General features: G+C 67.8%; 5 protein-coding genes across 9 annotated transcripts; 2 read left to right on the top strand and 3 right to left on the bottom strand.

Moving 5' to 3' along the window:
* Window positions 1-72: 72 nt before the first annotated feature.
* On the bottom strand, window positions 73-3,662 carry LOC308043864 (tubulin tyrosine ligase 3-like; the record flags this gene model as incomplete). Its single annotated transcript, XM_080350184.1, is given in 12 exon segments — window positions 73-270; window positions 272-709; window positions 786-1,221; window positions 1,407-1,653; window positions 1,726-1,874; window positions 1,944-2,106; window positions 2,299-2,406; window positions 2,522-2,636; window positions 2,718-2,846; window positions 2,979-3,314; window positions 3,432-3,535; window positions 3,596-3,662. Coding segments are annotated over 12 exon segments (2,490 nt in total).
* Window positions 3,663-4,330: 668 nt separating this feature from the next.
* Window positions 4,331-6,342, bottom strand: ARPC4 (actin related protein 2/3 complex subunit 4). The gene is made up of 6 exons (XM_080350316.1): window positions 6,105-6,342; window positions 5,819-5,937; window positions 5,400-5,511; window positions 5,224-5,319; window positions 4,926-5,096; window positions 4,331-4,524 (listed from the first exon to the last, which is right to left on the bottom strand). Exons 1-6 carry the CDS (start codon window positions 6,105-6,107, stop codon window positions 4,519-4,521), a joined length of 507 nt encoding a protein of 168 aa, XP_080206442.1. The 5' UTR covers window positions 6,108-6,342; the 3' UTR covers window positions 4,331-4,518.
* Window positions 6,343-6,495: 153 nt separating this feature from the next.
* Window positions 6,496-9,520, top strand: TADA3 (transcriptional adaptor 3). 2 transcript variants are annotated; one of them, XM_080350299.1, is made up of 8 exons: window positions 6,496-7,115; window positions 7,212-7,462; window positions 7,636-7,741; window positions 7,887-8,052; window positions 8,215-8,318; window positions 8,417-8,526; window positions 8,642-8,827; window positions 8,901-9,520. In XM_080350299.1, the coding sequence occupies exons 1-8, from the start codon at window positions 6,909-6,911 to the stop codon at window positions 9,091-9,093; spliced, it is 1,323 nt and encodes a 440-aa protein (XP_080206425.1). In that variant the 5' UTR covers window positions 6,496-6,908; the 3' UTR covers window positions 9,094-9,520. The 2 variants fall into 2 exon arrangements, with proteins under 2 accessions (XP_080206425.1, XP_080206426.1); XM_080350300.1 differs by having other exon boundaries at window positions 6,498-7,115; window positions 7,911-8,052.
* Window positions 9,521-11,883: 2,363 nt separating this feature from the next.
* Window positions 11,884-13,846, top strand: CAMK1 (calcium/calmodulin dependent protein kinase I). Its single transcript, XM_080350311.1, has 10 exons — window positions 11,884-11,917; window positions 12,155-12,229; window positions 12,305-12,443; window positions 12,530-12,656; window positions 12,732-12,807; window positions 12,900-13,012; window positions 13,116-13,194; window positions 13,287-13,374; window positions 13,542-13,668; window positions 13,744-13,846. The coding sequence occupies exons 2-10, from the start codon at window positions 12,222-12,224 to the stop codon at window positions 13,797-13,799; spliced, it is 813 nt and encodes a 270-aa protein (XP_080206437.1). The 5' UTR covers window positions 11,884-11,917; window positions 12,155-12,221; the 3' UTR covers window positions 13,800-13,846.
* Window positions 12,998-15,967, bottom strand: OGG1 (8-oxoguanine DNA glycosylase). Of its 4 annotated transcripts, none has more exons than XM_080350295.1 (6): window positions 15,735-15,967; window positions 15,361-15,653; window positions 14,863-15,293; window positions 14,651-14,792; window positions 14,339-14,440; window positions 12,998-13,135 (listed from the first exon to the last, which is right to left on the bottom strand). In XM_080350295.1, exons 1-6 carry the CDS (start codon window positions 15,842-15,844, stop codon window positions 13,125-13,127), a joined length of 1,089 nt encoding a protein of 362 aa, XP_080206421.1. In that variant the 5' UTR covers window positions 15,845-15,967; the 3' UTR covers window positions 12,998-13,124. The 4 variants fall into 4 exon arrangements, with proteins under 4 accessions (XP_080206421.1, XP_080206419.1, XP_080206418.1 ...); XM_080350293.1 differs by having other exon boundaries at window positions 13,081-13,135; window positions 14,574-14,792; XM_080350294.1 differs by lacking the exon at window positions 12,998-13,135 and adding an exon at window positions 14,524-14,573 and having other exon boundaries at window positions 14,229-14,440.
* Between the last annotated feature and the right edge of the window lie 58 nt (window positions 15,968-16,025).

A 16,025-nucleotide genomic window follows, 5' to 3' on the forward strand; every position in this document is an offset into this window, starting at 1 on the left:
CCCCCACAGTGCTATATGCCCCTGTGGGGTCCAGTCGGGGCGGGGGGGAGGGGGGAGTCAGGTGCCACCATGTCACCCCAGCAGGGTGATGTCCCCATCTGGGTGTCCTTCAGTGTCACAGCTCTTCTGTGTCCCTCTGGGAGCCACTTCGTGTCTTTGTCCTGCAATGGGGCTTAGGGACCACGGGCAGGACCACGGGGTCCAGGCGTCGGGTGCCAGCCCTGGCAAGTGCAGTGCCCAGGCAGGAGGGGCGGAGGGGGGCTGGCCTGCGGGTCCCCAGGGGCTGCAGGCTGCCAGGAGGTCCCCGGGGCGGTGGGACAGGCACCCTGGCCCGGGGACGGACACGGAGCTGGGGCAGAGCCGTCTGGGGCTGCCCGAGCAGGCGGCTGAGCTGCGGTGGCCCCTGGCTCCTGGCACAGCACCCTGGGGGTGGTGGGATGGGGGGCTGTGGGGGTGCTGGGGGAGCAGAGCCGGGGGGGCAGTGGCAGCTCCATCGCCCCAGAGGAGCAGGCTCCCCCCGCCTTGCTCCCGGCTGGGGGACCTGTTTGGCTCTGCCCCAGGAGCTGGGGGGCACAGGGGGCTGGGGGGCACCGTTTGCAGTGGTGGGGGCTTTGCCCTGGGTTCGGTGCTGTGCCATATGGGGCTTCCTCACGGAGCAGCCTTCCACCATCAGCTTCAGCCCACTGTGCATGGGAACGGGCACCGCTGCCTGCAAGGGGACATGGGGGGAGTGGGGGCTCGGGTTCCCCAGAGGGTCTCTGCCCCACAACCCCCCCCCAGCCCACCTCCTTGTAGATGAGCTCGAAGGCACCGGTGGGGCAGGCAGGGTTGTCCCTGTGGTCGATCACCACACGCAGTGTGTCCCGCTGGACTCTGGCACACAGCCGGCTGGTCACCGCCGAGGAGGGGGCCATGGTGGGGCTGGCATTGATCTCCAGCAGCCAGGGCTGGCAATCCTCCCCAAAGACAAAGTCGGCTCCAAAGAGCTCGAAACTGCCCTTGCGGGACCCCACCAGGTCCTGGGCACTGCGCAGGGCGGCCACCACCGCCGCCTTCATGCCGGGCACCATCACCTGCTGCCAGGCCCCTGCCCGCCCTGCCTGCGCCAGGTACGCCTGGAGCTGCCTGCAGGACCAGATCTGGTCGGGGGGCAGCCGGGGGTGCCGGCCCTGCGCCGGCCTGCAGTGCTTCTGGATGGAGACATTGCAGAGGTGCCGGGCACTGGAGCAGGAGAGCAGAGCCGGGTTAGCGGGGCGGCAGGGTGCGGGGGGCAGGGGCGGCAGGGTGCGGGGGGCAGGGGCGGCAGGGTGCGGGGGGCAGGGGCGGCAGGGTGCGGGGGGCAGGGGCGGCAGGGTGTGGGGTGCAGGGGCGGCAGGGTGTGGGGGGCAGGGGTGTGGGGCACTCACGGGTCCAGGCGGCTGAGGGAGAAGGGCTGGGAGCAGAAGCGCACGTAGCTCTCTCGGTAGAACCAGACAGTCAGCGGGTTCCAGTCTGTCACCAGGAACCATTGCCGGATGTCGAATTTGGTGCCGAAGATGAGCAGCAGCCGCTCCACGTACTTCTGCACCACCCACTCGCCCTCCCGCGCCGAGAACGACGTGCAGCCCCCCGCCAGCCGCAGCACCTGCTCCAGCCGCACCACACAGACGATACCTGGGGGACGTGGTGACACTGGGAGCCCCTCCTTGGCGGGGAGGCCACGTCCCCCCCTTCCCCCAGCCTTACCCCTGCCGCGGGATTTGGCACCAGGCTTGAGGATCCAGACGTTGCGGTTGCCCTCCATGGCGAGCTGGGGCAGGTGCCCGGCCAGGAGCTGCAGCAGCGCTTGGCACTGATCCTGCTGCGCCGCACTCAGCGCCAGCCCGGCCCCCTCGCTGTGGGGGGACGTGGGGGGCTCAGCTCCAGTCCCTCTGCTGTGTCCCCCCATCCCACTCGGCACTCACTGTACCACACGGTAGTAGTCCTGCAGGAAGTGGTCCCAGTCGATGGCCGTCGTGCAGGGGGACGGGGCGTCCCTGTCAATGTCCTGGTGCCCCATACTGTCCAGGTGCTGCCTGCAGACCTGCAGAGCCTCCTCCACCAGCTGGGAGGGCCAGGGGGACTCCGCTGTAGATGGCACATGGTGGGAGATGTGGCTCCTGGGGACCTGCTCTGCCACCTTTGGGGCCACACACAGAACCTGCCCATGGGACGGGTGGCTTTGGGCACATGGGGAGGGGAGGGGGGGGGCAGTCCCAAGCCACAGGCCCCAGACATGTCCGTGACTCCAATCTCCCTGTCCCAGCTCCACATGCTCACCTGGCCCCTCCCCAGATTTTGGGCGCTGCTCTGTCCCCACCGATGTGTCCCCAGCCCTCTCCAGGGCCACTTTGAGCAGACTGCGAGCTGCCGTCAGGCGGAAATCCTCTGCAAGGGGGGCGCATCGTCCCTGCCCATCCCACGCAGGACACGGAGGGCACTGGGAGCATGGTGGAGGGCAGGAGGGCAGCAGCCCCGGGGACTCATGCCACCCCACACTCACGGATGAAGGCTTCCCGCTCGTCCACAGCCCCCAGCCGGTAGCACCGCGGGAAGAACGTGTCAGGGTCAGCTTCATAGAACCAGGTCAGGTTTCGCAGGTTGACACACAGCCCCTCCTGTTTAGAGAAGGGTGGCAGCCCCTGCTGGACCTCACCCCCAGCCCCGTCTTTCACCCGCCCGGGTCTCCAGGCTCCCACCTTTGTGGTGAAGGAGGCCACCCCGCTGTAGTGGTTCACCATCTGGTCGTGCTGCAGCAGCCGGTGGTTGACAGCGCTGCAGCGGGTGGTCCAGATGAAGTACGGCATCTGGTCCCGCAGCAGGCAGGACTGCGACAGGGCGGGGGCTGGAGTGAGGCATGGACCCCTCCGTCCCACCCTCACCCCCTGCCCCAGGCTGTGTGCTGCACCTGGGGGTCCCAGGTGCCACAGCAGAGCTCAGCCCTGGCCCCCCCAGCTAACCATGAGCTTGTGGATGTCATCGGGGTCCTCATCCTGCTGCTCTTCCTCCTCCTCCTCCTCCTCAGGTGGCCATGGGGAATGCAGGGGCTCTAGGGTCCCCAGGGAAGGCCATGCCCCACAGGATGCTGACCCCAGCCGTGGGCCCTGCACTGTGTCCCCCCGATCAGCCGTATCAGCATCATCTCTCCCCTCCTCCTGCAGCCGCTTTTCCCGCCTGCCGCGCTGCTGCTCCGGCCGGCTGCCCCTGCTCGGGGGCTTCCTCTCCACCCAGCCGCGGGCCCGCAGCTGGCTGCGGATGACAGGGTAGGGGCCCAGCACCGTGAAGATCTTCTTTTCCTGGGGAGGGACACAAGAGCTCAGCCTGCCCCGGTGTCCCTCTGGCTCAGCTGTCACCCTGAGCCATCAATGCAATAAATGCAGGTGCATAGCGGGGGCTGCCATCAGGCCCCTCACCTTGATGGCTCTCTCCACGCGCAGCCTGGCTCTCTTGAACTGCACAAGGTCAAGCGAGGGGTGGTGGCAGCCGCGGTGGCTGGCGGTGGCAGGTGCTGCCTGCCCTGCGAGGACACGGGCAGCTGACCCCATATCCTCAGCCCCGTGGGGGGGATGGCACGTACCTGCCTGCCCCTGCCCGAGCAAGGTGGGGGTCCCAACTGCAGCATCTACCGGTATGCCAAACCTCATGCTGGTACCCCCCAGGATGCCCCACTCCCCCACTGTGCTGTTGTCCCCACCCTCAGGCCAGGGGACCGCTGGGACATTTGCTCCAGCAGCAGCCCCCACGCTACATACCCACAGTGCTGCTCTCCCTGTGGCACCATCCCACAGCAGCCTGAGGGCATGGGGAGCTGCAGGTGGCTCTGCCTCCCCCAGGTGCCAAGTGGGTCCCCTGTCCCTGCGGTGGGGGGTCCAGTGCAGAGTGCAGCCCCCCAGCCCCAGCAGCGCTGTGATGGCAGACCCTCGGGCCTGGCCACTGCACTGGCTACACCACCCCAAAGCGGGGACAGACCCCAACCCCTCAGCGCCAGGTGTGCAGTCCCCTGTGCCTGCACCTCCCAGTCTACAGCCCCCCCTGCACCAGCCACCCCAGCCCCCAAATCCTTCCATACCCCATACCCAGACTTCCCCAGCCCCTTGGTGTCCCCCCAGCTCCTCTTCAAACCCTCCACCCGCCCAAATCCCTCACTTCGCATCCCAAGTCCTGCCCGCACTCTCGGAGCCGCCCCCGCTGTTTGCCGTTGCCATGACGCCCCTCCCGGTCCCGCCCCTTCCCTCCAAGCCCCGCCCCCTTCCCGCCAGGCCCCGCCCCCCTCCCGGTGCCGCAGGACGGACAGAGCAGACGGAGGCGGCGGTTACAGCAAACGAGACCGTTTAAAAAACGAGACGAGACAGCGGCAGCGACCAGGGCGGCTCTGCCGCAAGCAGGGGCTGCTCCCAGCGCGGCCGCCGGCCCAGCCGTCCGCGGAGCAGCAGGAGCGGGCGCAGGCACGGTGCCTGGCGGGCACAAGCGTCGGGGAGCCACGGGGTCCTGCGCCACCGCCTAAAACTGGAAGGCAAGAGGAGAAGACACATGGCTGTCAGTCCCTGTCCCGGGGCGCTCCTCTGGCCCTTGCCCACCCTTCCTGGCCCCAGGGAGGGAGGCCGAGTGCAGCTGCCACGCACAGAGACCCAGACTCAGCTTCTCCCTCTGCCTCAACGGGCACCGCAAAACCCATTGCAGCAGTCACTGAAAGGGCCACGTCCCCCATGGCTGCTGCCCACCCTCAAGCACGGTCTGGGGGTCCCAGAGCTGGCACTTTGAGAGTACAAGCACCTCTGGGTAACCTCCCTGCCATCTCCAAGAGCTTCCTTGGGCAGAACGCCACCACCATCCCCACAGATGGGCTCTGGGCACAAGGGCCACGCTGGCTTTGAGCACCACATCCTGCTCCCAGTTCAGAGCCTCACATTCTTGAGGAACTCCTCTGCCACAATGCGGGCCCTGGCGTTAACAGACAGCTTCATCTCGCTGATCTCCTTGTCAATCTCCTCCATGAAGTGGATGACAAAGTCCACCAGCTTGTGTTTGTACATCTGCTCCGTGTGGAAGTTTGTGATCAAGAAGCTGATATCGTAGCCCTGGGGAAGAGAGAAGCACCCTGGGGATGAGCACCCAGGCCACTGACCACACAACCTCACATTCCACTTCCACACTGGAGACTCCACCAGTGCCAGGAGCTGCTCCGGCCCCTCCCTGTCACCTCACCTCCACGGGCTTCCTGCGCAGGATGAAAAAATTCTCAGCCCTCATCATCATGAAGCGCATGAATTTGTGGCACAAGATCTTCTCAATCTCATCAGCCTGGGGAGAGGAAAGGGAAGTGAGGCGTCCCCCACGCCAGGCGCGAGCTGCCAGCCCCCTGCCCACAGCCCCCACCTCACCTGTTTCACTGCAATGCTGACGCGCACAGAGTTAATGGAGCCCTCGATGAGGACCTTCTCCTTCTCGTTCCTGCTGATGATCACTGGCTGCAACAGCAGCTCTTTGCTGCTCCTGCAACCAGAAGAAGGGCAGGACTGACTCAGAAGGAAGCATTTACCAGTCAGAAATGGGGAACACACAAGTGCAGAGCCATGGGAATCGCAGAGACAGGGACATTTTTGCTTCGCGCTGCTACGTGATGCTTTCTGCCTCCTGAAGGCAGAGCCCCGCAGCTCCCTGCTGGCACCAGCGCTGTGACCACGGGGCGGCAGCCGGTGGGTGTGGAGACCTTCCCGGCTGCACCCGGGCTGCACGGCCCCCTCCGCCAGCGCTCTACCGGGCGCTCCACTCCCGGCTGCTCCCCCCGCCGCCCCCGTACCTGACTTCCACCTCGGGCTTGTTGTGCCGCTCCACCACCTGCGAGGAGAAGTTCTCCAGGCACAGCGCGGCCTGCAGCGTGGCGCGCACCGCGTTCAGGTACGGGCGCAGCGTGGCTGTCTGCGGGGACACAGCGGCGGCGTCAGTCCTCCCGCCCCGCCGCCTGCCCCCCGGCCCGCAGCCCCCCGACACCGCTCACCCCGCCGCCCACGACCCCTCCATCCCCGCCTCTGCCGGTCCCTCCATCCCCTCAGCCCCTCAGCCCGAACCGGCGCCCCCCGCCCTACCATGGTGGCGGCTGCGGTCCGGTCCCGGCAGGCGGAAGTAGCCGGTTCCCTCTTCCGGGATGCGCGGGAACTCCCACTGTGGTGAGAGGGGGGCGGCGGGAGGCTCCTGCCACGCGTTCAGGACACGAACGGCGGCGGAGTGGGCTCACCGCTGCACCGAGCGGGGACGCAACAGCGCTGGAGAGCGGTCACGGTGGCGGCGGCCCGCGGCAGCGGAATTCCGCACAATCCCCCCCGCGCCTCGCCGCACTTGGTACGCTCCCGTCAGCGCTTCCATATTAGGGAAGGAAGATGGAGAGCGGGTCGAACCAATGAGCGGCGGGAGTTGGGCGCAGCTGAGCCAATGGGAGAGCGCGGGGCGGAGCGCAGAGCCCACCGCCCACGGGGCCGGAAGGGGCGAGCGGCCTAGGCCCGACCCGCCCCGCGGCGGCCCCGCCCGCGGCCCCGGGCTTCCCGCGGCCCGGCGCAGAGCCGCCCGCTGGCCCTCGGCGGCCCGCGCCTTGTCCCCGCAGCTCCCGGTGATCCCTCCGCTGTTCCTCCGCACTCCCCGGTGATCCCCTCCCCGGTTCCCCTCAGCTCCCGGTGATCCCCCCGCGGTTCCTCTGCACTCCCCGGTGATCCCCTCCCCGGTTCCCCTCAGCTCCCGGTGATCCCCCCGTTCCCCTCAGGACTCCGCTGCCCCCCGACTCTCCGCAGCTCCGTTCCCTTCCAGCTTCCCCAGTTCCCGCGCATCCCCCCGGTTCCCCCATACTCCCCCGGTTCCCCACAGACCCCCCGGTGCCCGCGGTAGCCGGTCCTGCCACCATGAGCGAGCTGAAGGACTGCCCGCTGCAGTTCCACGACTTCAAGTCGGTGGACCACGCGAAGGTGTGCCCGCGGTACACGGCCGTGCTGGCCCGCTCCGAGGACGACGGGATCGGCATCGAGGAGCTGGACACGCTGCAGCTGGAGCTGGAGACGCTGCTCTCATCCGCCAGCCGCCGCCTCCGCGTCCTGGAGGCCGAGACGCAGGTGCTGGGACCGCAGCCGTAGGGTGGTTTCCCCCGTTCTGCGCCGTCCCTGCCCAGCGCTGGATGCGGGACCCAACGGAGCATCGCTCTCTTTCAGATCCTGACAGACTGGCAGGACAAGAAGGGTGACCGGCGGTTCCTGAAGCTGAGCAAGGACCACGATGTGGGCGCCTCCGTCAAACACGGGAAACCCAAGAAGCAGAAGCTGGAGGGAAAAGGGGGACACGGGACCGGGCCTGGCCCTGGCCGGCCCAAGTCCAAGAACCTGCAGCCCAAGATCCAGGAATATGAGTTTCAGGATGATCCCATTGATGTGCCACGCATCCCCAAAAACGACGCTCCGAACAGGTGCGGGGGTGTTGGGGGCTGTTGGGATCATCCATCTCCTTCCTGGCAGCACTTGGTGCAAAGGCTGCTCCAGCCCAAGGGAAGAGTTGTCCTGGGGGGATGAGGGGCACGTGTCATCTCCTGTGGGGTCCCCTGCAGCTCCCCCTCACAGTTCATCCACTCCATCCCCACAGGTTCTGGGCATCGGTGGAGCCGTACTGTGCTGATCTCACCAACGAGGAGGTCCGAGTCCTGGAGGAGCTGCTCAAGCCGCCAGAGGATGAGGCTGAGCATTACAAGGTGAAAAACTCCTGAGCCCACCCCATTCCTCCCTCACCTCATCCCCTGCCCTCTGCCCCTGTCCCCTGCTGCGCCCCACAGCGAGTGTTCCTGCTGGGGGGTGGTGCCGGGGGGAGGTGGAAGGTGAGGTGGGAGGCTCCGGGAGCTGTGCCAAGCCCTGCTCCTGCAGATCCCTCCCCTGGGGAAGCATTACTCCCAGCGCTGGGCCCAAGAGGACCTGCTGGAGGAGCAGAAGGACGGAGCCCGGGCAGCAGCTGCTGCTGACAAGAAGAAAGGTGTCCTGGGGCCGCTGACCGAACTGGACACCAAAGGTGCCTCTGTCCCCACCTGCCTCTGCCCCTTTTACACCAAAGGCCCTGGGGGGGGTGTGAGCCCCTGCCCCTCACCCCACACCCCCAAGGCAGAGGCTGCCCTGCTCCGCTGCTCACCTCTGTGTTTGAGGTTGTTTCTTTCCCCTTCTCGCTTCCTCCCAGATGTCGATGCTCTGTTGAAGAAGTCGGAGGCTCAGCACGAGCAGCCAGAGGACGGGTGTCCCTTTGGGCCCCTGACGCAGCGTCTGCTGCAGGCGCTCGTGGAGGTGAGGCAGCTCCGTGGGGCTGTGCTGTGCGGCCACGCCGTGGGGCTGTGCCACCATGGCCCAGTGCTGTGACCTTGCCCTCGCACTCTGATCACTAGGAGAACATCATCTCCCCTGTCGAGGACTCCCCCATCCCTGAAATCGCGGGCAAGGACTCGGGAGCCGATGGTGCTGGCACGTCTCCCCGCAGCCAGAACAAACCCTTCAGGTGAGCAGCTGGGGTGAACCCCAGAGCTTGGTGCTGCCCGCAGGGACACCGAACGTGTGGAGTCGCGGGGAGAAAGGGGCGTACAGTGGGCAGCAGCCGCTCTCCACCCCGGCAGCGTCCCCCACACCAAGTCCCTGGAGGGGCGGATCAAGGAGGAGCTGGTGGCCCAAGGGTTGCTGGAGTCGGAGGACCGGCCTGCTGAGGACTCGGAGGATGAGGTGCTGGCCGAGCTGCGCAAGAGGCAGGCGGAGCTGAAGGCCCTCAGCGCGCACAACCGCGCCAAGAAGCACGAGCTGCTGCGGTGAGCACAGGCAGGGACGGGTGCGGGCGGGGGGCTGCCCGGCAGGGACTGACACCCCTGTGCTCCGTGCCAGACTGGCCAAGGAGGAGCTGCACCGGCAGGAGCTGCGGCAGCGCGTCCGCATGGCCGACAACGAGGTGATGGACGCCTTCCGCAAGATCATGGCTGCCCGGCAGAAGAAGCGCACGCCCACCAAGAAGGAGAAGGACCAGGCCTGGAAGACCCTGAAGGAGCGGGAGAGCATCCTCAAGCTGCTGGATGGGTAGCAGGGGCCGCAGACCCTCACACATCATGGACCCTGGCAGCTAGGGGTGGTGGCCATGCCACTGTCACCCACGGGGCGCTGGCATGCTTGCACTGTGCCTGTGCCCTGCCTGCATGGGACAAGGCTGTGCGGCACCCCCACACACCCTGGGCCTGCTCAGCCTCCCTGCCTGGGTGACAGGTCCCAGCTGCTGTCCCCTCGCTGTCCCCTGCCTGCAGGGAGCTGTCACCAAGCCAGGCTGGGGACCCTGTGGGGCTGTGGGAGTCCCTCCTGGGGCCAGCCTCCCCCAGCCGGCGGCTTCTGCTCCCGCATGCCCCCTGTTATTTTGGGAGGGTGACATCAGGCCACCACTGCGGGGGCTGGATTTGGCAGCTGCTGCGGCGTGGGTCCCATGGGCCCTTGTCCCTCCCCACAGCCCCAGGGGGGAATCCCAGCCCCCACAGGTGGGTTGGGGGTGCGGGGAGGGGAAGGAGGTTGGAGGGGGGCACAGCACGGGGCGGGAGCGCCAGACTCTCCATGTACCGGTGTGTTCTGCTGCCACGTGTGTGGTCAATAAAGGCAGTCCGGTGCAGGTGGTGGTGTGGTGGCCTTTGGGGACACCGGGGGGTGGGTGGGTGTGTATGGGGTCCTGTTGGTGCTGGGCTCAGTCTGGGGTGGGGGGAGCTGGGGGGGTCCTTTGGGTGGGGAGGCCTGGTGCTGTCCTGCAGCCCACTGTGGGGGTGCCCCACACGTGTCCCCCACACGTCACAAAATCACAGAATGTCAGGGGTTGGAAGGGACCTGGAAAGCTCATCCAGTGCAATCCCCCCATGGAGCAGGAACACCCAGATGAGGTTACACAGGAAGGTGTCCAGGTGGGTTTGAATGTCTGCAGAGAAGGAGACTCCACAACCCCCCTGGGCAGCCTGTTCCAGGTTCCATCACCCTCACCATGAAGAAGTTTCTTCTCATATTTAAGTGGAACCTCCTGTGTTCCAGTTTGTACCCATTGCCCCTTGTCCTGTCATTGGTTGTCACCGAGAAGAGCCTGGCTCCATCCTCCTGACACTCACCCTTTCCATATTGATAAACATTAATGAGGTCACTCCTCAGTCTCCTCCAAGCTAAAGAGCCCCAGCTCCCTTAGCCTTTAAAAACACGGGAGATTTTCCACTCCCTTGATCGTCTCTGTTGCCCTGCGCTGGACTCCCCAGCAGTTCCCTGCCCTTCTGGAACTGAGGGGCCCAGAACTGGATACAACATTCCAGCTGCGCTCTCAAGACACCCGCTCACAGACCCACTTGTCGTCCCCCCTGCGTGGCCACGCGTGTTTTCCCGCCTCCCCCGCCCGCGCCAACTCCGCGCCCGGCACCGCCCACCGCCCTCCCTATTGGTCCCGGTGGGGCGCGGCCACGCCCCTCCCCGTGACGTCAGCGCTGTCCGGCGGCGCCGCCGCGCCGGGAGGAGTCGCCGCCGCTCCGCTGCTCCCTCGGTAAGGGCGGGGCGGGGCGGGGGCGGCGTGCCCACCCGAGAGTCCCACGCACCCACGCGTGGGCCCCTCCCGTTGCCCGCCCGCCCCGCGCCCGCCGTACGGCGGGCGCGGGGCGGGCGGGCAACGGGAGGGGCCCAGCGTTTGTCCCCCCCCCGCACCCCACGCCAAAACTCCCGTGGGGTGGGAGGGGAATCCTCATGATGACAACCATCAACCACATCCCCTTGGCACCCTGTCAGCCCCACGGCCACGTTCCAGCCCTCTCCCCCCCCACCACACTGACACCTTGTTCCCCCACTCATGTCACAGGTGGGAGTGGGTGCCCCCCCCTCTCCGCCCACCCACCCCCCCCACGGGGCACCATGCCGCTGGGGCAGGATGGGCCCAGCTGGAAGAAGAGGACCGAGGACATTCAGCGCATCTACAACTTCCGAGAGGTCTTGGGCACGTGAGTCGCACGGGCAGGGGGACACCCGTGATAACCCACTCGTGGTGCTGGATCCGGCTGCGCACCCCGCGCCCCCCCCAACCCATCACCACCCAACCCCGGGTTTGCCAAACCCGCCGCGTGGAACCGTGCCAGCTCCAATATTGGCCCAAGGCGGGGGCCAGCGCCGGGCTGGCAGATGAGGGACGGTGTCACAGGGTACACGCAGGGGGTTGCGGTGCCGCCTGCCACCTCCTGCCGGTGTCACCGGTCCCCTGTGCCACCAGCCCACCCAAGGGTGCCCACCGGTGGTCCCCTGGCTGGCAGAGGGGTGTCTGCCGGTGCCCCAAGCACCGTAAGGCTCTTAGGCTGGATTAGCGGGTTAATTACAGCAAGGCTTAGGGCGAGCGCACGCTGCCCGCCACCTGCCCCACCTGGGCACCAGCGATGGCTCCCACCTTGGCCTTTGGGTGGCCCCCGCGGAGCCAGGCAGGGTGGCCCTGCTCACTCTGGGTGTTGCCAAAACTCACATGGGGTGGCTCATCCCCGCCCAGCTGTGCCGCGGCTGCCGACAGCGCCGTGGGGTTACCCTGCCCCATAAGGTGATGGTGCAGCCATGCTGGGGTGCTGGGCACCCCTCCCCGGCCACGTCCGGCTGTCCCTACGGGCGGCTCCTGCTCGACTTTCCTCCTATAAATAGCTGGACTTTCTGCCCGTTGCCATGGTGATCACGGCATGGCAGCAGCAGCTCCGGCCAGTGGCACCCCCTGCCCCCTCACCCCTCGCCCTCCCCAGGGGGGCCTTCTCCGAGGTGGTCCTGGCGGAGGAGAAGGCGACGCGGAAGCTGGTGGCCATCAAGTGCATCGCCAAGAAGGCGCTGGAGGGGAAGGAGACCAGCATTGAGAACGAGATCGCCGTGCTCCACAAGTAGGGACTGGCCTGGCACAAGGGGATGGGGGGGTCCCGTTCTGCATGCCCCCCTGCACAAGCAACCGGCACGGCTCCCCGCCGCCAGTGCCCATCACCGGGCATTATCGGCAGTGCCCAAAATAGCTGGCAGCGCGTGACGCCCCGTGGGGCCGAGCCTGGCTGCTCCCTGTCCGGTGGGGGCCGGGGTGGGGGGCAGCCGGGAACCCCCTCACCCCCCTGTGCCTCCCCCCACAGGATCAAGCACCCGAACATTGTGGCCTTGGACGACATCTACGAGAGCAGCACCCACCTCTACCTCATCATGCAGCTGTGAGTGACGTCGAGGGTCCAGGGGGCCCGAGGGGGTCCAGGGGGCCATGCTGACTGGTACTGCGCGTCCCGCAGGGTCTCGGGGGGGGAGCTGTTCGACCGCATCGTGGAGAAGGGCTTCTACACCGAGCGGGACGCCAGTGCCCTGATCCGACAGATCCTCGACGCCGTCAAGTACCTGCACGACATGGGCATCGTCCACCGTGACCTGAAGGTGAGCGGTGGCCAGGGACACACACACACAGAGTCCCTGGGAGGGGACCCCGGTGTCACCCCTCCCTGACCCCCCCCTCCCCGCAGCCCGAGAACCTGCTCTATTACAGCCTGGACGAGGACTCCAAGATCATGATCAGTGACTTCGGGCTGTCCAAGATCGAGGGCTGCGGCAGCGTCATGTCCACGGCCTGCGGCACCCCCGGCTACGTGGGTGAGCACCTGCTGCGGGCTGCTGATGCCCTGGGTGCAGGGTTGGGGTCCCCCCTCACCCTTATTGTCCCCCCAGCCCCCGAGGTGCTGGCGCAGAAGCCCTACAGCAAAGCAGTGGATTGCTGGTCCATTGGGGTCATCGCCTACATCCTGTACGTACCCCCCGCCTACCCGCCTCCCCTCCACAGGGGACCAGCCCCCTGGGGTCACCCGAGGCGAGTGTCCCTGTCTCCACCATCCCCAGGCTCTGCGGTTACCCCCCTTTCTATGACGAGAACGACGCCAAGCTCTTCGAGCAGATCCTGCGGGCCGAGTACGAGTTTGACTCGCCCTACTGGGACGACATCTCGGACTCGGGTGAGCTGGGGCCACCACGGCCGGGACACCGGCACGGTGTCGCGGTAACCGGGACTGGGGCAGCGAGTGCAGGTGCTCACGGCTTCTCCACGCCCCGTCCCAGCCAAGGACTTCATCCAGCACCTGATGGAGAAAGACCCCGGCAAGCGCTTCACTTGCGAGCAAGCCCTGCAGCATCCCTGGTAAGGGGGACCTGCCACCATTTGCACCCCCCCAGCTCACCCCACAGCAGCCATGGGGCGGGGGGCCCCCAGTGACCCCCTTCCCACCTCAGGATTGCTGGGGACACAGCCCTGGACAAGAACATCCACCAGTCTGTGAGTGAGCAGATCAAGAAAAACTTTGCGAAGAGCAAGTGGAAGGTGAGTGTGGGGTGCCGGGAAGATGCAGGGGTGCTGGGTGGTGCAGGGGTGTCGAGGGGGTGAAGGGGTGTCGAGGGGGTGCAGGAGGTGTTGGGGAAGTGCAAGGGGTGTTGCAGGGGGGTCCGGGAGCACCCTGTGCCGGGTGACACACACTCTGGGGTCGGCAGCAAGCCTTCAACGCCACGGCGGTGGTGAGACACATGCGGAAGCTGCAGCTGGGAACCAGCCAGGAGGGCCCCGGGCAGACGACTCCCACCAGCCCCGGCGAGCGGCTGGGAGGGGGCACCAGCAACGGTGAGTCCTGACCCCCCGGTCCTCATCCCACACCCCCAGGGCTGCTGCCGGGCGCTCACCTTCCGCGCCCCGCAGGGTCAGACTGTGGGCACCTGCCCAGGAGCAGAGCTCAGCGACTCGCCCCGGACTGAGCACAGTCCCGTAGGGCCACGGCCTGGGGGGCCAGGGGTCCCAACCCTCCTGTGGGCACAGCGTGGGGTGGGGGCCCTGCTGTGCTGGAGCCGGGGGGCCAGTGTAGGGGCACCCTGCCCTGCTCGCCTGTGGGGCTGCCCCCACTGCAGGCTCGCAGCTGAGCTCTGCATAGGGGCAGGGGCAGCCCCCAGGACCCCCCCAGCTCAGGGCGGTGTCCTGGGCCCCCTCCCACACCCCTCCCTTCACCCCACACCTGCCCCAGCACTGCCCACCCCCCAGCATGTTCAAGGAGAATTTTCCAAATGGATGTTTCTATTTTATTGCTTGTAATAAAGAGAAGAGGCCAACACTGCTCAGCTCTGCCCTGCCCTGGGTGGGGGGACAGCCCTCACCCCCCTCATCCCCAGTGCCCAGGGTGGCAGCTCCCAAGCACACAGTGGGCAGGGGACAGGGACCCCCGGACACCCCAGGCTGGGAACAGTCACAGTGATTCTCCCCCAGCCACCGACCCAGGGGTTCCGTCCGTCTTGGGGTGTACCTAGGGGGCCCCGTCCCCGTGGCTGTCCTGGCCTCGGCACCCCCTGGCGCGGCTGCGGCTGCCCGGCTCCTGGCCCTTGCGGAGGTCGGCGCAGAACAGGACCTGGCGTGGGGAGAGGTGGCGGGTGGGCACGGCTGGGGTGGGGGCACGGGCTGGGCCCAGGGGGCACGGGAGGGGGCACTCACCGCCTGCGCCCAGCCAGCGCGGGGGCCCCACAGCCCGCGGAAGAAGTCACCTGCAGAGAGAAGGTCATCACCAGCGCCAGGGAAACCATCCCATCCTGGGGGTCCCACATCAGGGCCCGGCCCTCACCAATCTCCTGGTGGGTGCGGGGGGTCAGGCTCCGGCTGCCCAGCACCGCGCCGTAGCGCTGCCGCGCGATGCGCCACACGTGTGTGTCCACCGGCACGGCCTCCGCCTTGTCCAGCGCCATCAGGCACACGCAGTCAGCGACCTGCGGCCGGGCAGTGCCGTCAGCTGCCGCCGCCGTCCGTGCTCCTCGTGCCCCCCATCCCAGCACCCACCTTGGTGCCCACGCCGGGCAGGGTGCACAGCACCCTCCTGGCCTCGGCGTAAGGCACGGTGCGCAGCTGGCACAGCCCCTCGGCTCCGAGCCCCTCGGCGATGGCCCGCGCGCTCCCGCTGACGAATTTGGCCCGGTACCCGAAGCCCAGCGCCCGCAGACGGGCCTCGGCGTCAGCGCCTGCGGGGACAGCGGGGGGATGTGGGTGGGCGCAGACGAGGCCGTGGCGGTGACGGTGGGACGATGGCGGACCTGTGAGCGCCGACAGAGACGGGAAGGCATGGACAGGCCGGGCATTGAGGTGGCAGAGGCGGCGGCCGAAGGCGCAGCAGAGACGCTCAATCATGGCGGTGATGCGGGAGATGTGGTTGTTGGAGGTGCAGATGAAGGAGAGGAGGCACTCAACAGGGTCCTGCCGCAGCACCCGCACCCCTGCCGCGGGACGTGGTGAGGGGACGCCGGGCGGGTGCCGCGGACGTTCCCCATGGGGCAACCTCACCTGGGAAGTCCTTGGCCACTTTTCGGAAGAGGGGGTCGGCCGCCCCCCAGGCGCGGTACAGGGCCGGCAGCCCCACGTCCAGCTGGAAGTAGTCGCGCAGGATCTGCTCCGCCTCGGCACTGCCCGGCTCCGCTGCCCCGGTGGGACACGCATCTCCATCCTTCTCAGGACACGCGTCCCCATCCTCCTCCTCCTCGTACACCGTGTACCAGAGCCGGTCCCGCTCCTGCCGCAGCGTCCAGACGCGCCCCCCCAGCACCCCCGTCCAGGCCCCGGGGCTGCTCTCCCACCACCTGCCGCACACGGCAGCGTCGGGACCGGGTCTGGCCCCGCCGGGCTCGGCCGTGGTGGGGCGGGGACCCCCGGGGTCTCACCGGAACGTCTGTCCCGACGACAGCACCAGGTCCAGGCGCAGCTCGGCCGGCGGGACGGGCAGGGAGCGCCACAGCCGCGGGCAGGCGGACGGGACGTCCCGCAGCTTCATGGGGGGCGCGGCGGGGACCGGCTGTGCCCGCCCTGCCCCACGGAGGCGGGGCAGTCAGGTACCGCCTGCCCCCCAGCCCCAAAACTCACCTCGGCCCCCAGAGCTGCCGCGGGGCAGCCCCGTCCTGCCCCACAGCCCCAGCCTGGGCCCCGTGACCCCCCACACACCGCACCGCGGCCCC

Source organism: Nesoenas mayeri (genome assembly GCF_963082525.1).
Source record: "Nesoenas mayeri genome assembly, chromosome: 10".
Classification (NCBI taxonomy): domain Eukaryota; kingdom Metazoa; phylum Chordata; class Aves; order Columbiformes; family Columbidae; genus Nesoenas; species Nesoenas mayeri.